Here is a 21,938-nt window from a genome sequence, read left to right on the forward strand (position 1 = left end):
AAAAGAGCAGGTAAACATGCTCATTGTAATGTTTACATAAAGCAGGTAAAGGACCTTACTGATGGCTATTTGCTATTTAATCTACACGTGGATAAGAATGATATGCAACCAAGTGGTGACTTCTGGTCTTCATGTAAGAAGAGGACCAAAATGCAGAAAGCAAACAAAACTATTTATTTTAACAAGACACACAAACGTACAACTTAAAACTAACGTTGAACAACAAAAGACAATGAATCTACACAGAGGGTAAGAAACACTGGGACTAAATAGATCTTAGACAGGTGAGGATAATCAGGGTAATCAAGACAGGAGGGAAACAGAGAGGCAGGAATCAAGACAACTTAAGTTACAAGGTGTAGCCATGGTTCTCTGAGTTTTGAGACTATCTCTCCAGACACACTGCGAGGGGATAGAACAGCACCTGCCCATAACACAAACTGTGTGTCCTTCGAATAAGACATTGCCACCACCAGGACTGCTCCAAGCAAAAGAATCCCCCACGTGGATGTCAACGAGCTATGTATAAATGTACAAAAAACGTTACCATACATTTCAGCTTTGGACCCCCACAATAACTGTGCTAGAGACCGGGGAACCCCACTGTCTCTATTTCAGCAGAGTAATGTAAGAAATGCTGTATAATAATATAATGTATAAACAGGACTGTGTGGACATTCACAATTTCCTTAACAGACACTCAGTTTATGTAGGTGTCAAATGTCATTCATAGGGAGCAGCAGACACCTGCATTGTTTCACTTATGGGAAGCAGAAATTACTTTGCCATTGCTAACCATTTCTGAACCATTGTTAAAATTCCCTAGTTTGACCCCTCACAAGCTACCAAAAGCAAAGGTTAACATTTTCAAATTTTCACCAATAAGTTAGTACCATTAAAGTACTATTCCAGGTACCCCGACTTTGAGCTGCTCTCACGGATTTTCCTATGGGAGTTGGATTTAAATGTTTAAATTAAATGTATGTGTTATAAGACACCTTTATGAACACATTTGTGAAGAAATCTATTGGTAAGGAATTTATTCCCAGATTGTCCAAATATCTGATAAAAGACCCTTACTATAAGGCTAACTCTGGTGCAATGCATCAGATGGTTACATTTATGTTTTAATTGCACACGGTCCCTAACAAATGAAGTTGAAATTGAATAAGGGACTAAAAAGAATTGCAAGCAAACAAACAAAAAAGTCACAAGGTCGTGCAAAGCCACTGTGTCTCAGTATGCAGCCTTCTTGATGAGGTTGTCAGCCAACAATTGGCAAGTTTATTAAGTCTTCCACTCCGTCCCTGTGCTCTGTCTTCCCGAGTATAACACTGCTGTGCAGAGTGGCAACGCCAACATAGTGTCAAGGTGTCCATAGACCAAATGTAAATTTAAAGCAAGACAGAGTTTAAAATCCAAGCGAACAGATCATCAAACTGGGTACTGGTCGTCTTCGGTGCTGGAAGCGACTATCATCTAGATGCAGTTTTTGGGGAAAGGTTAGGGTCACTTTAAGAGGGCCTTACGTTGTCAATCAAAAGCTATGGTTGATAATTCAGCTCACCAGGAGATGAGACTTTCAAATCACTTGTAAATAATCCAGGTTTGATGGCTCTTATGGGAACAGACCAGTAGGGTTCATGAGGGTTGTTGAGATAAAAGAAGCACTTGATGGAAAGTTTAGTTAGATCTTTGGGGAATTATGCAGCATGACAAAAAACTTCCACTGAGTTTTTCAGTTGACAGGGGTCTCTTATTAAGGGTGAAGGTTATCTGGTGTAACTTTGAGTCACTCCTCAGTGTTTGTTTTGACAGCAATAATGGACTTTGAATTTAATGTGACTTATATACATCTTGGTGGTCACGTAGAATTGCACAAATACAGATTTCTTTATTTTGTGACCATGTTTACTTCTTATATTATGATATTGTGTGGTAACTTTATCATACTGCTCGTTATCTGTTATTATAGAAACCTTCATGAGCCGATGTATATTTTCATTGCAGCTTTGGTGTTTAACTCTGTCCTTTTCAGCACTGCTGTTTACCCAAAGCTTTTGATTGACTTTTTATCTGAAGAACAGATCATTACATACTCAGCCTGTCTGATTCAAAATGTTCTGTTTTACTCTCTGGGAAGCACAGAGTTCTTCCTGTTGTCAGCCATGGCCTATGACAGGTATGTGTCTATATGTAAACCTCTGCAATATTCCACCATCATGACTAAATCAGCTGTCAGTGTTTTCTTGGTTTTAGCCTGGCTTGTGCCTGTTTTTCAGGTGAGTATATGTGCAGCTTTCAATGCTAGAAGTCAACTCTGCAGCTTCACCATAAATGGAGTCTTTTGCAACAATGCAATGAACAAACTTTACTGTGAACTCTCAGACTTAAGAATTCTCCAAGATATAATCTTAATGATTAATATTGTACTTCTGCCTGTAATGTTCATACTGTTTACGTACACCAGAATACTCATAATATGTTACCGTGGCTGCAGAGAAGTAAGAAAAAAGGCAGCACAGACCTGTTTACCCCACTTGATAATATTCATCAACTATTCCTGTTTGTGTCTTTACGATGTTTATGTTGGAATTGAATCCGATTTGCCAAAGTCTGTGCATTTGATAATGACTTTACAGCTAGTTGCTTATCATCCCCTTTTTAATCCAATCATTTATGGACTCAAAATGAAAGGAATTTATCAACACGTGAAAAGGTTGTTCAGTCCAGACACATTTAAGTAATGCATTCAAAGTTTACCAAAGTACACCCCATGTTTCTTAAAGCATATGTAAAATGTAATGTTGTCTGTTACTGGGGCGCGTTCAATGTTAAGATTTGTTTCTCATGTGATTTATGAAACACAGAGAGACTCAGAGTGAAGTCTCTTTTTCTCCGTGTTAAACATAATCATCTTTGTCTTGTGAGGTTTTTGGAGTGAGGATTTCTTATATATGCTTAAAAAATGTAGATAAATATGACGGGTGAGTTTTGAACAGTCCCCTTTGTTACTTTTACATGAAATCACGATTCTTGTAGAATCTATGAAGTTTGTTTCTAGGCCAATATGTTGATGTTTTATGTACATAGACGTTCAAGTATTTGACAAATGAGAAGCAGAAAATTTGATATGTATTTTTTACATATATGAAAGGCAAGGCATTTATTTGTATTAAAAAAAGATACTGTTTTTGAATTTATTCAGGGTTTTTTCACATCTTAACTAGACTGAACATTAAATGTATCAAACGATGCAACAGTGGGATTAAATGGGTTAAATCACATTTGAGTCCTCCTATATGTGTTCTTGTGATCTCCTTCTCTCACTCTGCCACCCTCTGTTTCTCTTCTGTCTTTAACTGTTTTCTGGATGAATGTTAGTTAGACACAATTAAAGTTCAAGCCCACCGCCCGAAACCCGAACAACTGAAATCACCTCTGTGCATGTACGGCACCCAGCCTGTTCAGTTGAGAGGGAGTCATTCTTATTGTTTGATTGTACTATTTATAATTTACATCTGAGCACTCATCTTTCCCCCGTCTTGTAGGCAAAAGAACTGATCATCGTAACATTTATAAAAGCAATAATTTGAGTGATTCCCAGAGACCGGATCACGACCCACAGGTGGGTCACACCGGATTTAATTTGGGTCTCCAAATAATTCTGCAATATCAGTTAAACCGGATTCGTTCTTCTTGTGGACAGAGCAGTTCGCACTAGATGTGCAATTGCAGCCGGGTCCGCGAAGGGTCTGAGGCCCAGCCGTGTACCTCCAAGATTTTGCAACAACGCGTTGCAATGATTGTCTACAGAGCCTGATGTCTTTCAAAAATGTTGGTGCTTTAAAAACGAAGGTGTTAAAAGGGATGTGAGAGAGTACTGAGGAGGTCCGTTCTGTCCGCTCTGACCTCATTCAGTATTTATACTGAATCAGGTCAGTTGAGTGGTTTTATAAAACGACTCCACTGACCTGATTGCTTTGCGAGCACACAGGCTCATGTGTCATATAGACAAGGAATCTGAACCATGAACCAGAGAATTGAAAATAATTTTCTCTTCCTTCACAAGGCAGCAGTATGAGCGAGGTAAACAAGTTATACTGTCAATGGTAACTAGATGTGCCAAGTCGTTTAGGTTCATACAGGGCCATGAGAGTGATGAAATGCTTCTGCCTCAACATGTCCACTACTGACCACAGTGGTTTATCATCTATAGTAACAAGCCCTCTGTACTTTTAAACTGCATTGGCTCTGAAGTCTCCAGTAGAACTACCTTGCCTGCCGAGCTGACCGGGAACCTACCAACTTTTCAGACCTACATGCTACAAACACTGGCATACACAATGTAACATTCAAATCCTCACCAAGAAGCTCAGGGCCAGACACTCAGAACTCCCCATGGGGTATAAAACACGACAGGTAAGCATAGAGCTAGCCCACTAATAGGATGTTGTTGAGCTGCTAAAATACGTTACAAAGTCCTATCATTCTCAGTAGGGCAACTTCAAGCTCCTCAATGCTTGCTGTACCAAAGATGGGAGGCCCATGGCCAAGGTCTTAACCTCATGGCCTATGCTTTTCCAGCCCAGATTGCCACCAAAACAGTGGTGAAGTTGATGAAAGATATATTCACAGGCTTGGGGTCCTGAATGAGCTCCAAAGTGAGCAGGGACAAAACTTTACATCTCAGCCGTGTGGAAAAGTTTGCAGGCGCCAGAACGATGCAACTTAATTCCCAGAGCAAATGATCCATGGAGCGCTTTAACCATACCCTGGCCAAACAGCTAAAACAATTATCCCAAGCCCAAATCATCTAACTGAGACCACCATCTGCCCATGATCCTGTGGTCATGTCAAACAGTTGTCCCGGAGCCCAGCCACTTTATTCGTGCCCCTTTCTTATTTGGGAGGGAACTCCAGACATCAGTGGACTTGGTTTTTGGAGCTCCACCTGAGTCTGGTATTACTGGAGGAGCAGAACTGGGCAGACTGGGGCAGACTGTGGCAGGATGAAAGGGGGGGATGGAGGGCAGAGGTGGCAGAGGGGTGAAGGAGGGTAGAGAACTGAGGGAAGAGGGTGGGAGGAGGCGGAGGGGGGATGGAGGCAGGGGCAGGAAAGGGGATGAGTGGACGAATGGGGGGGAGAGCAGGGAGTGAGTTGAGTCTCCTGAGCCCCATAAGATCTAGAATGGGACGAAGATTCCTATATTTTTAGGGAAGAGAAAGTACCAGGAACAAAACCCAGCTTTTTTGTTGCCTGTTGGAACTACTCTGATGGCCTCTTTCCCCAGCAGAGTGGAAATTTTGGCCTGGAGCACAGTCTTGAATTTCAGATTCACCACTCTAAAGACCGTTGAATTCTCAACGGTCGGAGGACAAATTGAATACAATATCGCTGAGTCACTGTAGAAATTACCTAGGGGCTCAGTCCTAGCGTCTTCCAAGCTGTGAGACATGCACCAGCAACGCAGCGGCAGTCCGGACCCAGACTAGCCTCATGAATGAGGCAGGGGCTCAGGTTGTTTTTTGACCTGGGGCCCCTCACTCTGCCTGACTTTACCTTGTCCCCTGCCACTGCGAGTGTCCAGGGTAGCCCTCAAGTCTCCAGAGTCCCAGCTTGGCCCCTGTATCAGGGCTGGGGGCCTGTTGACCTGTGCTTTAGGAGTGCACCAGAAACCTCATGGGCACAAAGACGCACTTCTTGGGCCTGCTGTAACAGAGTCTTGTCCCCTGTTCCAAACATGGCTGAAGGATCCACAGCCAGTTTCAAAAGGCAGCAGACTCTGACAACCAAAGCTGGTGCCTTTCAAAACAGCTGCCGTCTATTCCTTCATTAACTGTGCCATGACAGATGAAACAAGCTGTAGTTCGGATACAATGCCCATATTATATCCGACCCCAGCTTACCTGCCAGCCGCTGATGGTACAGCGCCAATATGGACCCTGTGTTAGCCAGCTGCACCTGCACTGCCATTGCCCTGTGTGCCTTAACTGAAGAGGCATCCAACATTCTGCACACTTTTGTTGGGCAACATGAAGGCTGCCATGGTCTGGTCCAAAGATGGCACAGCCAACCTTTTCTTGACCCTGCATTGCAGACAACCGTTTACTAAAGGTAGAGAATTAGCTTAACTTAGGACGAAGAATCTCTGTCGGGCCTCATTCATTAAAGGTGATGTGACACATAGACTTCCAGCAACCTCAGGCCTAGCACAATTTCTACAGCTTCACCCTATATGTGGATGGGGACGTGGATCATCTCTGTTGTTTACCTGTACATTTTTTGGATAGGCGAAGGACAAGGATTTTATCTGCACATCATCCAGCATGATGTTCTGTCTCCTCCTGCGGTCTGTTTGTGTTCAGTCAAATTATTGTAGTGTCATTCACGCATTTAATTATGGAACTGGAGTTATTCTATAGGGATGCTATTGTTGGTAAAAGTGGGAACAGCAAAGGACATGACATGGCCCTGTGGGTTCCTGTGATTATGATGATCGAGGACGTGTGTAGACGGAGTCTGACTTTCTTTGGTCAGTCTGTAAGAAATTTCAGTACCCATGTAAAAAGTGACAAACTAACAACTCGTTGCCTGATTTACTAAACGTTTGTGTCTTAAAACGTGTGCAAACTTGATACCATCATCAAAAAACCTGTTATCTGATCCACAAACCTTGCCTACGTTGTCAATCAAAAGCTATGGTTGATAATTCAGCTCACCAGTAGATGAAACTTTCAAATCACTTGTAAATAATCCAGGTTTGATGGCTCTTATGGGAACAGACCAGTAGGGTTCATGAGAGTTGTTGAGATAAAAGAAGCACTTGATGGAAAGTTTAGTGAGATCTTTGGGGAATTATGCAGCATGACAAAAAACTTCCACTGAGTTTTTCAGTTGACAGGGGTCTCTTATTAAGGGTGAAGGTTATCTGGTGTAACTTTGAGTCACTCCTCAGTGTTTGTTTTGACAGCAATAATGGACTTTGAATTTAATGTGACTTATATACATCTTGGTGGTCACGTAGAATTGCACAAATACAGATTTCTTTATTTTGTGACCATGTTTACTTCTTATATTATGATATTGTGTGGTAACTTTATCATACTGCTCGTTATCTGTTATTATAGAAACCTTCATGAGCCGATGTATATTTTCATTGCAGCTTTGGTGTTTAACTCTGTCCTTTTCAGCACTGCTGTTTACCCAAAGCTTTTGATTGACTTTTTATCTGAAGAACAGATCATTACATACTCAGCCTGTCTGATTCAATATGTTCTGTTTTACTCTCTGGGAAGCACAGAGTTCTTCCTGTTGTCAGCCATGGCCTATGACAGGTATGTGTCTATATGTAAACCTCTGCAATATTCCACCATCATGACTAAATCAGCTGTCAGTGTTTTCTTGGTTTTAGCCTGGCTTGTGCCTGTTTTTCCGGTGAGTATATGTGCAGCTTTCAATGCTAGAAGTCAACTCTGCAGCTTCACCATAAATGGAGTCTTTTGCAACAATGCGATTTACAAACTTTACTGTGAACTCTCAGACTTAAGAATTCTCCAAGATATAATCTTAGTGATTAATATTGTACTTCTGCCTGTAATGTTCATACTGTTTACGTACACCAGAATACTCATAATATGTTACCGTGGCTGCAGAGAAGTAAGAAAAAAGGCAGCACAGACCTGTCTACCCCACTTGATAATATTCATCAACTATTCCTGTTTGTGTCTTTACAATGTTTTTGTTGGAATTGAATCCGATTTGCCAAAGTCTGTGCATTTGATAATGACTTTACAGCTAGTTGCTTATCATCCCCTTTTTAATCCAATCATTTATGGACTCAAAATGAAAGGAATTTATCAACACGTGAAAAGGTTGTTCAGTCCAGACACATTTAAGTAATGCATTCAAAGTTTACCAAAGTACACCCCATGTTTCTTAAAGCATATGTAAAATGTAATGTTGTCTGTTACTGGGGCGCGTTCAATGTTAAGATTTGTTTCTCATGTGATTTATGAAACACAGAGAGACTCAGAGTGAAGTCTCTTTTTCTCCGTGTTAAACATAATCATCTTTGTCTTGTGAGGTTTTTGGAGTGAGGATTTCTTATATATGCTTAAAAAATGTAGATAAATATGACGGGTGAGTTTTGAACAGTCCCCTTTGTTACTTTTACATGAAATCACGATTCTTGTAGAATCTATGAAGTTTGTTTCTAGGCCAATATGTTGATGTTTTATGTACATAGACGTTCAAGTATTTGACAAATGAGAAGCAGAAAATGTGTTTTTTTTACATATATGAAAGGCAAGGCATTTATTTGTATATAAAAAAAGATACTGTTTTTGAATTCATTCAGGGTTTTTTCACGTCTTAACTAGACTGAACATTAAATGTATCAAACGATGCAACAGTGGGATTAAATGGGTTAAAACACATTTGAGTCCTCCTATATGTGTTCTTGTGTGATCTCCTTCTCTCACTCTGCCACCCTCTGTCTCTCTTCTGTCTTTAACTGTTTTCTGGATGAATGTTAGTTAGACACAATTAAAGTTCAAGCCCACCGCCCGAAACCCGAACAACTGAAATCACCTCTGTGCATGTACGGCACCCAGCCTGTTCAGTTGAGAGGGAGTCATTCTTATTGTTTGATTGTACTATTTATAATTTACATCTGAGCACTCATCTTTCCCCCGTCTTGTAGGCAAAAGAACTGATCATCGTGACATTTATAAAAGCAATAATTTGAGTGATTCCCAGAGACCGGATCACGACCCACAGGTGGGTCACATCGGATTTAATTTGGGTCTCCAAATAATTCTGCAATATCAGTTAAACCGGATTCGTTCTTCTTGTGGACAGAGCAGTTCGCACTAGATGTGCAATTGCAGCCGGGTCCGCGAAGGGTCTGAGGCCCAGCCGTGTACCTCCAAGATTTTGCAACAACGCGTTGCAATGATTGTCTCCAGAGCCTGATGTCTTTCAAAAATGTTGGTGCTTTAAAAACGGAGGGATTAAAAGGGATGTGAGAGAGTACTGAGGAGGTCCGTGAGGTCTGCTCTGACCTCATTCAGTATAAAACAACTCGACTGCTTTGCAAGCACACATGCTCATGTGTCATATAGACAAGGAGTCTGTACCATGAACCAAAGAAATGAAAATAATTTTCTCTACCTTCACTAGACAACAGTATGAGCGAGGTAAACAAGTTATACTGTCAATGGTTAACTAGACGTGCCAAGTCGTTTGGGTTCATAATTCTTTTTTTTATTACAATTACATCCAAAGATGCTTCTCCTTCATCCACTTTTGGTGAATGTAGCCTTTGCCAGGAAGAGTCATCAGGCGGTATCCAACGATTATTGGGCGTTTCAACCCTGAACCGCAACACCCTCAACATTGGTGGGTCAGCAGTGGTGGCCAAATCACTGCTCATCAACTCCCCCTCACTTCCAGCTAAGCTCCTCTCTCCTACTCCATAACCAGCAAGAGGCTCTTTCTGCTGCCTCCCCCATCCTGCAAACTGCCGTCTTCCTCTCCCTCCCGTCATCCCAATGGTTGTGAGCATCCTCCACACTGACTGGGCGGGGAATCCTCTACAGCCGACCTCGACTGGGAAGAGCCATGCCTGCCAACCTTTCCCCCTGCAGTCATGCAAGAGATCCTGGTATTTGGCTCTCTTTCTTTCAAATGCTTGCTCACAACTAGAGCTGAAACGATTCCTCGAATAACTCGAATAATTCGATTTACAAAAATTCATCGAGGAATTTTCGCTGCCTCGAGGCTTCGTTAATTATTATTATTTTTATTTTTTTTGCGTCATCAAAACTTTGGTATGAGTATAAAACACGTTTAATGTAGCTGCAGCTACCTGCTCCTCTCTCTGACACACAGACACTTCAACACGCACACGCGAGCGCGGTGCGCCCCTTTTAACTTTTAGTCAGCACACAGTTGATCCGTGATCCATACGACCCAGTCGGGAACACGTGATCCGGTCAAACGGTCGGCTTTTCTCCGTTCACTCTCTCCGTGTTTGCAGCTAACATAACGATAGCAGTGTCCTCTCACAGTCTCTGTCATAGACACGTCTATGGTCTCTGTAGTCTCAGCTAACATAACGATAGCAACATCCTCTCACAGTCTCTGTCATAGACGCGTCTCTGGTCTCTGTAGTCTGTGAGCGTGCTGAATGCACGCGCTGCAGGAGCAGACAGAGATACACTTCTAATAATGAACAGGCTGATTATATTACATTTCTAATGTCTTCAAAGCTAAATCAAGAGATAACTTGTTTGTGGAATAATAATTTAGCAAATATATATTTAAAGTTTCTCAATGTCCTGATCTGACATAATGATTGATTCTGTGATTGATTCAACACAACATAATGCTTTCTCAATTAAATGTACTGTAACAGATGTGTAGGCTACACAAAACACTATTTGTTATTTCAGCTATTAAAACATGTTCAGCCTGTATTTTTAATTTACCTGCCGCCTTGACCAGTGAATCAAAAAGTTTATTATGGACCCTGTCAGTAATATGGTGAGTGTCAGCAGTTGTAGAGCAGAGGTGGTTGGTTGTGACAAGCAGGGCATTTCCATGGTAACTGCAAAGAAGCGTAGGGACGACCCAAGACGAGTTAAACGTTAATTAAGCAAAAGTATGATTTATTCGATTACTCGATTAATCGATCGGGATATTCGATAGAATACTCGATTACTAAAATATTCGATAGCTGCAGCTCTACTCACAACCCTCTTCCCATGGGACTGTAAGTTCGATGAGGGTGATCTTCTTTGCCTCTTCAGACCACAGCACTGCGTCTGGCCTGAGGGTTGTCTGGACAACCGGGGGGAATTGCAGTCTTCTCCCAAGGTCTACCTTCATTTCCCATGATGGGGCCTTCTGCAACAGGTTGGCTCTTGTTGTTACTGTGGTTGGTGGTGGTATTGCTCTTCCATGTGATTGCCATTTCTTGCATCTCTCTTGCTCCAGGCTGTCAGCAAGTGTCATGAGTACCTTGTCATGGCGCCACCTGTATCTTCCTTGGGCAAGTGCTGTTGTACACCTTGACAGGATGTGTGCCATGGTGCCCCTCTCCCCACAAAGCTTGCACAATGGGTCCTCCCTCATGCCCCACTTGTGCAAGTTTGTTGGAGTCGGGAGTGTGTCATAGACCGACCTTAGCAGGAATGAGATGCGGAAAGGCTCCAATCTCCACAGATCTCCCCATGTGATCTTCCTCTTGGGTAGGTTCCACTTGGTCCATGCTCCTTGGGACGCTAGCTCCACTGCCCTTGCCCTCCGTCCTTCCTCTTCAAGGTTCCGTACCTCCTCCTTGATCATGGCCCTTTTGTCCTTGGATCCTGCCTTCCGCCATTGCTGGACATGGGAAGTTCCAAGACCCTGTCTTCCTGTGCATGGCGTTACAATGATGTCCCGTAGCTTCAACATGCTTTCAGCTTGTGCAACCGATGAGTCAGCCGCCCACTTGCGTCCTGATCTTGTGAGGATGCCTGCGTGCCTGACTTGTTCATCCTGGGAGTCTCTGTATATCATTATGACTCTGCACTTTGCAACCTTAAATTCCTCCACCATCGATGACAGAGGAAGTTGGAGCTGCCCTGATCTTATGTAGAAGCCTACTGAAGTGAAGCTTGGAGGGATTCCCAGCCACCTTCGGATGTGCTTGTTGATCTTCCTCTCCACTCCTTCAACGCTTGCCATGGGAACTTCATACACTGTCAGCAGCCACATGAGTCTTGGCAGCAACCCATGTTGGTAAAACCATGCTTTGAACTTCCCCAGGAGCCCTGATTTTTCGATTCTCCTCAGCCGTCTGCTTCTCTGTACTGCTGATGTTGTTCCTGTCGGTGAGTGAATCGTCAAACCACTTCACAAGGCACTTGATTGGATTTTACTTTATCGATGGTATCACTTCCCCTTGCACATGCAGCGTGACCCTTTTCGTCAGTTTACCTTTCCTTATCACCATGCACCTGGATTTCTTTGGCTTAAACTTCATTCTGGCCCATGTTGCCATGCGGTCCAGAACAGTTAGCACCCACCTCACCTCCACATGGCTTTTGGTCATCACAGAAAGGTCGTCCATGTAACCTCTTATTGGGGGTTGTCAGGTGCCTGATTGCATTTTTGGGCATCGGGCTTCCTTCCCAGCAGCTGTTATCATGAGGTTCATCCCCATGATGAAAAGGATGGGGGAGATTGTGCAGCCTGTTACGATTCCTCTTTCCAGGTTTTGCCACTGGGTGGTAAAGTGGGCTGTCTTGAATTGCAGCTGGATTCCGCCACAGTAACTGATGATCATTCCCTTGATGTGCTGAGGGATGAGGTAATGGTCTAGTGCTGCATGGATGAGGGCGTGAGGGATTGATCCGTAGGCATTAGCCAAGTCCAGCCAAACAACAGTTAGGTTGCCATTGCTGGCCTTGGCCTCCCGGATCATCTGACTGAGAACCCCAATGTGTTCCAGACATCCAGAGAAGCCTAGGATCCCACCTTTCTGAATAACGGTGTTAATGTATCCATTCTCAGTCATGTATGAGGTCATTCTCTTACCCAGTACAGAAACGAAGATCTTGCATTCTACACTTAGCAGTGAGATTGTTCTGAATTGGTCTATGGTTGAGGAATTCTCTTCTTTTGGCACAAAAAAGCCTTCTGCCCTTTTCCAGCCCGATGGGAGGATGCCCTTCTTCCATATCCTTTGGAACAGCTTCCATAGCCTCCGGAGGACCATTGGGCACTTCTTATATACCTGATAGGGTATTCTGCTAGGGCCGGGGGCAGAACCTGTTCTGGCCTTCTTCACCACCTCTTGGACTTCCTTCCAGGATGGTTCACTGGTGTTGAGCTCCTTTACGGGTGTATCAATGCTGTCGATGTTTTGGTTGGCATCCAGGGCCTGGTTTCTGGAGATGTCATTGTGGGTCTCTCTCAAGAATGTCTCCACGTCTTCTCTGGGGCTGGTCAGCCTTCCAGATTTTGCTTCACCCAGTAGTGTTCTGGTGAATCGGAAGGGGTCTTTGATGAACTGAGACCTTTTGTTCTCCCTATCCTTCATCCTTTTCCGAGTGCTTTCTGCTTTTTGGAGTCTGCAGAGATGTTCTCGAAGTTGACTCGTCAGATCTTTTAAACTGCTTGTTTAGCGCTTTGATTTCTTCCCTTGCGATGGATTTCCCTTTGTCTTCTGCTTAGTTGGTGTGCAGCCTTGATGTTCACCTTCTTGTCCTCCAATCCAAAGCGCTCCCTTGCCAAATTGTATGTTATTGTTCTGATAGTATTGACTTTCTGTTCAGCTGTCCCTGCCAGTGTGGCTTCTTGCACTTTGTCGAGATCTTGGTCTAGTTGGTTCTGTACTTTGGTGTTGCCCATCTTGGGCCAATTGATTCGCTCCCTCGCAGGATAGGTCATGGGGTGATGCAATGCTTCTGCCTCAACATGTCCACTACTGACCACAGTGGTTTATCATCCATAGTAACAAGCCCTCTGTACTTTTAAACTGCGTTGGCTCTGAAGTCTCCAGTAGAACTACCTTGCCTGCAGAGCTGACCGGGAACCTACCAACTTTTCAGACCTATATGCTACAAACACTGGCATACACAATGTAACATTCAAATCCTCACCAAGAAGCTCAGGGCCAGACACTCAGAAATCCCCATGGGGTATAAAACACGACAGGTAAGCATAGAGCTAGCCCACTAATAGGATGTTGTTGAGCTGCTAAATTACGTTACAAAGTCCTATCATTCTCAGTAGGGCAACTTCAAGCTCCTCGATGCTTGCTGTACCAAAGATGGGAGGCCCATGGCCAAGGTCTTAACCTCTTGGCCTATGCTTTTCCAGCCCAGATTGCCACCAAAACAGTGGTGAAGTTGATGAAAGATATATTCACAGGCTTGGGGTCCTGAATGAGCTCCAAAGTGAGCAGGGACAAAACTTTAGATCTCAGCCGTGTGGAAAAGTTTGCAGGCGCCAGAACGATGCAACTTAATTCCCAGAGCAAATGATCCATGGAGCGCTTTAACCATACCCTGGCCAAACAGCTAAAACAATTATCCCAAGCCCAAATCATCTAACTGAGACCACCATCTGCCCATGATCCTGTGGTCATGTCAAACAGTTGTCCCGGAGCCCAGCCACTTTATTTGTGCCCCTTTCTTATTTGGGAGGGAACTCCAGACATCAGTGGACTTGGTTTTTGGAGCTCCACCTGAGTCTGGTATTACTGGAGGAGCAGAACTGGACCACTTCCAGTGACTGTAAGATCATCTGCAGGTGGTTCATACAATGACACTGTGTGCTGAATGCAAGTGAGGGTCCCACAATCTTTCATCTCAAACATAAACTGCTTTGGAGGAGGTTAAAACAATGTGATGTATCATTTAAGAAAGAACCACCTTTATAGTCCTGAAAACATGAACATTAACCCTGAAGTTAACTGACGAGTTGAACAACAACTTACTGGCCTTGGGAATACCTGAACAACACAACAATGATGTCATCCATTTTGAGTTATGTTAATTTCCCCTTTGACCTACAGAACACACATTATTTAAACTCTCTGTGTAACAACTACATTAAGCTGTGGCTTCAGCCTGGAGTAGATCAGGAGATGACATTGCATTTTTCTGAAGAGAGGGGGAGGTTCATTTACTGATGCAAAGGTTGTTTTATATGGCTGCTGTGAGTATGGTAGCTGTATGAGGTTGTGGATGTTAGATTGGCTGCAGAACTCGTAAACAGTAAAAAAAAATGTTTGGACCTTTCTGAAGTATATCTCGTCTTTTTCTCTCTCACTTCTTATATTTGATTCATAGCATTGTTGTTTCACATGTTAAATTGGTGTTTTATCCCTGGATGCTTGATTGTGTAATATATCATGTATAACTTTTCAAAGAGAAAAGTTATTAACCCTTTTATTCTAAAGGAACTAAGCTTTAACCTTTCTGAAATACATTTCCTCTCTCGTCTTTTTCTCTCTCACTTCTCCCCATCAGGCTCTGCTGCTGGGCCAACATGAACAACAACAGCAGCCTGAATCCTTCCTACTTTCAGTTCACACTATTCTCAGATTATGGGTCCCTCAGATACCTGTTCTTCAGTCTGTGTTTGTTGATCTACATGACTATCATCTCTGCTAACATTGCCATAGTTCTTGCAGTCTGCCTGGAGAAGTCTCTGCATCAGCCCATGTACATATTTATCTGCTGTTTGTGTATTAACTCTCTGTACGGCTCACTCTGCTTCTTCCCAAGGTTTCTCATGGACTTGGTGTCTGACACTCATTTCATTTCACTTCCAGCCTGTTTCACGCAGGTATACATGATAAACACGTATATAGGACATGAGTTAACTCTTCTCACTGCCATGGCCTATGATAGATTTGTTGCTATTTGTCAGCCTTTACACTATCACAGTAAAATGACTGTAAGGGTGGTGCTTCTTCTGACACTTATTTCTGTGCTCTATCCTGCACTTGTTACTGGTTATTTAATTCACAAACTCATCCTTACAACTTTTTGTGGAAATAAACTGCACAGGATTTTTTGTACCAACTGGCCTTTGGTTCAACTCTCCTGTGAGGACACAACAATGAGCTACATGTCGGTTCAAACTGCTGCTCAGATTACCATCTTCATTAGTCTGACCTTTATCCTGTACACCTACCTGCGCATTCTGCTCGTCTGCAGGAGAAGCTCGTCTGAATTAAAAGGAAAAGCCTTACAGACCTGCCTGCCTCACATAGTGACCTTTGTAAACTACTGCATCTCCGTTTACTGTGAGGTTGCACTGACTCAACTCAAGTTTGTTATGAAAAATAGATTTTTTACTCTTGTTTTATCTCTGGAATATCTTATAATTCCCCCCCTCAACAACCCTCTGGTTTATGGTCTGAATCTGCCCCTGATCAGAGGAGTGATATTTAGAAGCTTCAAGCCTCTCAGAGTGACCCGTCCATGAGGGAATGTAGGACCAAACATGCAGAGAAACACACTGACCCTTGTTAGTCACACTATGCCTCTATGACTACCACTGCATTGCTTCTCTGCAATGAAATTTATTGGCCTTCTTTATGGTTTTATTGAATTCTGTGATGATATTAACAGCCAACACAATCTCGAGAGTTTCAAACACACCAGCAGGAATCTTTCTGAGCTGAGGCAGAGTGAGTGTTTCTTAATCTTCAGGCATCGCCAGGTTGACCTCAGAACTACAGGAAAGTCACAGCCTTCTGTCCCATTCGTAAGCTTGATTTGAATGTATCAGTAATAACTGGTTTTTAACTGAGGATTAGGAGCACTGCTGTGTGTCTGGGCTTGTGTAGAACAAGTATGTTGCATGCATGCAAATTAGACTAATTGTGTTTTCTTTTGTGGATTTTTCTGTTGGTAATAAATAATCTCAATTAAATATTTTTTTTTGTCTTTACGTATTTTATTGCATATATAGCAAAACTGTAAAAAGGGCAAATAGCTACAAAACTGACGTTAATCACGAATGCATCCAGGGCAGTCTCAGTTGCAGAACATATTTATAGATTTACAAGATATAGATACATTACATATACATGAGTAACAGTTTGTCTTAGGTGTCAGCTGGCCCTTGTGGCTACACCTTCTGCATAGATTAATCTCTTTCGGAGCGATAATGGGCAACAATGGGCAATAGTATCAGTTTGTTAATAATGCAAGCTCTCATAAAACACCCTTTTTAAAGAGTGCACAATGTCTGTGAGAACCTTCTGTGTTCAGTTAACAAGAAGTAGACGTGTACATGTGTGAGATGCAGCCAAAGCCATATAGAGTAACTCGTGCCAAATGACACCATCTGAGTTGGCTAAGTTCATATGAGAACAATAGACAGTATTTTTACACTACACTCCCTTTTTTTAAGATGACTTGGAGATCCAAGGTTTCTGACTGACAGTGGTATGACTAATGGACACATACAGGGTTTAAAGTACTCCGGCACCATGCCAGCTCTCCGAGCTTGAGGCCGTGAGAGGAAAAAATATGCACTGCTCAAAAAAATAAAGGGAACACTTAAACAACACAATGTAATTCCAAGTCAATCACACTTCTGTGAAATCAAACTGTCCACTTAGGAAGCAACACTGATTGACCGTCAGTTTCACATGCTGTTGTGCAAATGGAATAGACAACAGGTGGAAATTATAGGCAATCAGCAAGACCCCCCCAATAAATGAGTGGTTCTGCAGGTGCTGAGCCCAGACCACTTCTCAGTTCTGATGCTTTCATGATGTTTAGGTCACTGTTGAATACTAGCGGTGCTTTCACTCTGGTAGTAGCATGAGACGGAGTCTAGTCACATCAGTGTGAGCTGTGGCAGGAAGGTTTGCTGTGTCTGTCAGTGTAGTGTCCAGAGCATGGAGGCTACCAGGAGACAGGCCAGTCCATCAGGAGGTGTGGAGGAGGCCGTAGGAGGGCAACAACCCAACAGCAGGACCGCTACCTCTGCCTTTGTGCAAGGAGGAACAGGAGGAGCACTGCCAGAACCCTGGAAAATGACCTCCAGCAGGCCTCAAATGTGTCTGCTCAAACGGTTAGAAACAGACTCCATGAGGGTGGTGTGAGGACGTCCACAGGTGGGGGTTGTGCTTACAGCCCAACACCGTGCAGGACGTTTGGCATTCCCCACAGAACACCAAGATTGGTAAATTGTCCACTGGCGCCCTGAGCTCTTCACAGATGAAAGCAGGTTCACACTGAGCACATGTGACAGGCGTGACAGAATCTGGAGACGCCGTGGAGAACGTTCTGCTGCCTGCAACATCCTCCAGAATGACCAGTTTGGTGGGTCAGTAATGATGTGGAGTGGCATTTCTTTGGGGGGCCGCACAGCCCTCCATGTGTTCGCTAGAGGGAGCCTGACTGCCATTAGGTACCCAGATGAGATCCTTCGACCCCTTGTGAGATCATATGCTGGTCTGGTTGGCCCTGGGTTCCTCCTAATGCGAGACAATGCTGGACCTCATGTGGCTGGAGTGTGTCAGCAGTTCCTGCAAGATGAAGGCATTGATGCTGTGGACTGGCCCGCCCGTTCCCCAGACCTGAATCCAACTGAGCACATCTGGGACATCGTGTCTGGCTCCATCCACCAACACCATGATGCACCACAGACTGTCCAGGAGTTTGCGGATGCTTTAGTCCAGGTCTGAGAGGAGATCCCTCAGGAGACCATCCTCCACCTCATCAGGAGCATGGCCAGGCGTTGTAGGGAGGTCATACAGGCACATGGAGGCAACACACACTACTGAGCCTCATTTTGACTTGTTTTAAGGACATTACATCAGAGTTGAATCTGTCTGTAGTTTTTACACTGTAATTTTGAGTGTTACTCCAAATCTAGACCTCCATTGGTTAATACATTTGATTTCCATTGATCATTTTTGTGATTTTGTTGTCAGCACATTCAACTATGTAAAGAAAGTATTTACAAGCGATGGCTGAAGGATTCACTTCCTGTCTGGACAATAGATTTTTTTGTTTTCACTGCTTCTCAGTCTCACAGTGCACCCGAGTCTTCGGTGCCCAGCTCATAAGAGTCTGCGCTGCCTAATAAATCATTGTTGCCCTGTCCCCTGTGCTCCACAGGGCCTCAGCCACCCTGCACCTCAGAACCTTAGCTAAAGCCTCAGCCTCAGCCAACGCCTCAAAGCCTCATTCTTTGGATTACTGGATTATCAGCGATGTCAAGGAGATCCTCAACAGGAAGAAAGGGGCATTCAAGGAGGGAGACCAGGCAGAGCTGAAGCGTGTGCAGGGGGAACTCAAGGTCAGACTCCGAGAGGCAAAGGAGGAGTACAGAAGAAAGGTAGAGCAGAAGCTGCAGCAGAACAACTTGAGGGAGGTCTGGGAGGGCATGAAAACCATCACAGGCTGTAAGAAGAAAAACAACAACGCAGAAGACGGGGACCCTGAGAGAGCAAACCAGCTCAACTTGTTTTTTAACAGGTTTGACAGCCCCGTCGCTGCAGCCAGTGCCTGTCCCACCAGCACCCCTCTACACACCCCCTCCCTCCCTCTCACTCCCCCCAACACCTCCACCGGGACAAACACAATCTCCAGAGACGATTCATCCCCCACCATCACCAGGGTCCAGGTGAGCAAGGAGCTGAAAAGACTCTGCCCCAGGAAGGCAGCAGGCCCGGACAAGGTGTGTCCCAGGATGCTAAAGGCCTGCTTCACCACGCCTGAGCCACTTCAGCACGTCTTCAACATGAGCCTGCGGCTCGGGAAGGTTCCTGTGCTCTGGAAGACCTCGTGCCTCACCCCGGTCCCCAAGAAGAAAAACCCCACTGAGCCAGGCGACTTCAGACCAATCGCTCTGACATCCCACTATCTGCTACACAGGGCTTACTCTCATCTGGACAAAGGGAGCAGCGTGATGAGAATGATGTTCTTTGATTTCTCAAGCACTTTTGACACCATCCATCCCCTCCTACTGAGAGACAAGCTGACCGAGATGAGGGTGGACTCGCACCTGGTGAGGTGGATCACGGACTACCTCACAGAGAGACCACAGTACGTCAGACTGAAGGACTGCACATCTGACACTGTGGTCAGCAGCACCGGAGCACCACAGGGGACTGTGCTCTCCCCCGTCCTGTTCACTCTGTATACTTCTGACTTCCAGTATAACTCTGAGCTGACACATCAACACATGCAGAAATACTCGGACGACACTGCGATAGTTGGTTGTGTCAGGGATGGACAGGAGGAGGAGGTGGGGGTGGTCAGGACCTACTGGTATCTGGGGCTGCAACTGGATGACAAGCTGGACTGGTCACCTAACATGGACACTACCTGCAGGAAGGGACAGAGCCGTCTGTACTTCCTGAGAAGGCTGGGGTCTTTCAACATCTGCAAAAAGCTGCTGCAGATGTTCTACCTGTTCTAGCAGCACGCCTGGACTGGTGAGGAGGGCTGGCTCTGTGGTGGGTACAGAGCTGAACTCACTGTTGACAGTGGTAGAGAGGAGGACTCTGGACAAAATGCTCTCCATCATGGACAACACACACCACCCTCTGCACAGCACCTTCACCGGGCAGAGGAGCATGTTCAGTGGCAGACTGCTGTCACAGTCGTGCTCCACGGACAGACTCAAGAATTCTTTCGTACCCCTATAGGCAATAAGACTGTACAACACTTCACTTTCACGGCAGGGAAGAAGCACACGGTGAATCCTGGACTCATTTTTCACTTTTTTCCCACTCCTCATCTGAACTGCTGACCTCAGAGTCAGCCCCCAGTTGGACACTTTAATGCATATTGATAGTCACCTTACTGAGCACTGGTCACTTTAACGAAATAATCACCCTAATCATGTCTGGTTTCATCCTACTGTTGTGTTATGCTACATCTGTAATGGTTGACATGATCACTCTAACTAGGTCAAGTTTCACTCTATTGTCTTTGACACTTAATGCTAACCTGCTCCTCAATAGTTGGGTACTTTAATGATAATCACTCGTGGTTTCACCTTATTGTTTTGGACACTTAATGCTAATCACTGCTCCTTTATGTTGTTGAGCATGCCAATTGCCCAATTTGCATCCCTGCATTGACTGTTTAATGACTGTACTCACACCTCTGGCACTACCTCAAACACCTCTGTACATACACATGTAACTAGTTTCTAGAAGGTCAGCACTTTGTTTCTAAGGCTCTTTAACTGTTTACAGGTCTCTTTTAACCAGCACATGTTTTTCTCTCCTTCACAGGTTATGTACATTATGCTATATAAGTTTTAAGTCTAATGCTAATGCTAACTGCACAGGTTTAACCTGTAATTATATTTACTCTTTGTCACATAGGGGCTGCTAAATCTTGTTTGGGGGATTATTGTATACAGAGGGGAGGGGGGACAGCAGGTGTGTATTGTAGCTAATGTCTTGTGTCCTGTATACTGCTACTGGATGCCTTGAATTTCCCTCGGGATCAATAAAGTATCTATCTATCTATCTATCCATCCACCCATCCACCCATCCATCCATCCATCCATCCATCCATCCATCTGCCACTGAGCCTCAGCCACAACAGCATGAGTCTCAGCCCAGGCCTCAGCCTCTCAGAGCCTCAGTCTCCCATTGTTCTTGTCCCTGTTCCCGCATAGTGCCATCTGCCACCGGTTCCAGTGGTACACCGTTTCCTTCCAGTTCCTGTTCGGGCTTAGTGCCATCTGTCCCCTTTTTCCCATGTCTGCTGAGCTCTGTCTGTCCCCCCATGCCTGCTTAGTGACTCCAGCCCCCTGTTTTAGTTGAGGGTTCATCCTGGTTCTCCGTGGGCAGTCTGGCCAAATCCTGATGTCTCCTTGTTGGTCCAGCCCACTCCTCTGTCTCTGTGGGAGGATCTACCAAATCTTTTGTCTCCTTCGAAGGCCCTGCCAATAGCCGTTTCCTGGTTGGAGGTCCTGCACTCTCTCATTTATCTGTGGAAGGCTCTGCCAACTCCTGTGTCTTCGTCAGAGGCTCTGCAGACTCCTGCGCCCTCGTCAGAGGTCCTGCTGCTTTCTTCACCCTTGTCAGAGGCTCTGTTGACTCCTGCACCTTTGCCAGAGGCTTTGTTGAGTCCTGCACCCTTTCTAGAGGTCTTGCTGACTCCTCATGAGGTGGTCTCTGTTTTTGGTCAGCCTCCTGGCTGCCCACCCCAAAATGTTTCCCGTGTTTTATTTGCCTCCGGACCGCTGTCCTGATCTGTTCTCCGTGTTTGGTCTGACCAGCTCACTGTGTTTGATCAGCCACCCGGCTGCCCCCCAGGATTGCTCCCTGTGTTTGTTGGGTCACCTGGCCGTCCACCTGACCTTGTTTTCGCTTTTTGGTCGTCATCTCGACCACACTCTTGGACTAATCTTTGTGTTGGGTTGGACTCCCGGCCACCTGGTGTCT

The 21,938-nt window shown here is 44.6% G+C and overlaps 3 protein-coding genes across 3 annotated transcripts; all 3 read left to right on the plus strand.

Annotated features, from left to right (window-relative positions):
- Positions 1-838: 838 nt before the first annotated feature.
- Positions 839-2,896, plus strand: LOC306833122 (olfactory receptor 6N2-like). The gene has a single exon (XM_079358211.1). It carries the CDS (start codon positions 1,824-1,826, stop codon positions 2,745-2,747), a length of 924 nt encoding a protein of 307 aa, XP_079214337.1. The 5' UTR covers positions 839-1,823; the 3' UTR covers positions 2,748-2,896.
- A 3,290-nt stretch (positions 2,897-6,186) lies between these two features.
- LOC306833136 (olfactory receptor 6N1-like) lies at positions 6,187-8,052 on the plus strand. Its single transcript, XM_079358224.1, has one exon. The coding sequence runs from the start codon at positions 6,980-6,982 to the stop codon at positions 7,901-7,903; it is 924 nt and encodes a 307-aa protein (XP_079214350.1). The 5' UTR covers positions 6,187-6,979; the 3' UTR covers positions 7,904-8,052.
- Positions 8,053-13,450: 5,398 nt separating this feature from the next.
- Positions 13,451-16,441, plus strand: LOC306833120 (olfactory receptor 10J5-like). Its single transcript, XM_079358209.1, has one exon. The coding sequence runs from the start codon at positions 15,047-15,049 to the stop codon at positions 15,989-15,991; it is 945 nt and encodes a 314-aa protein (XP_079214335.1). The 5' UTR covers positions 13,451-15,046; the 3' UTR covers positions 15,992-16,441.
- The last annotated feature ends 5,497 nt before the right edge of the window (positions 16,442-21,938 follow it).

The sequence above is a fragment of the Symphodus melops genome (genome assembly GCF_947650265.1).
Source record: "Symphodus melops genome assembly, chromosome: 12".
In the NCBI taxonomy this organism is placed as follows: domain Eukaryota; kingdom Metazoa; phylum Chordata; class Actinopteri; order Labriformes; family Labridae; genus Symphodus; species Symphodus melops.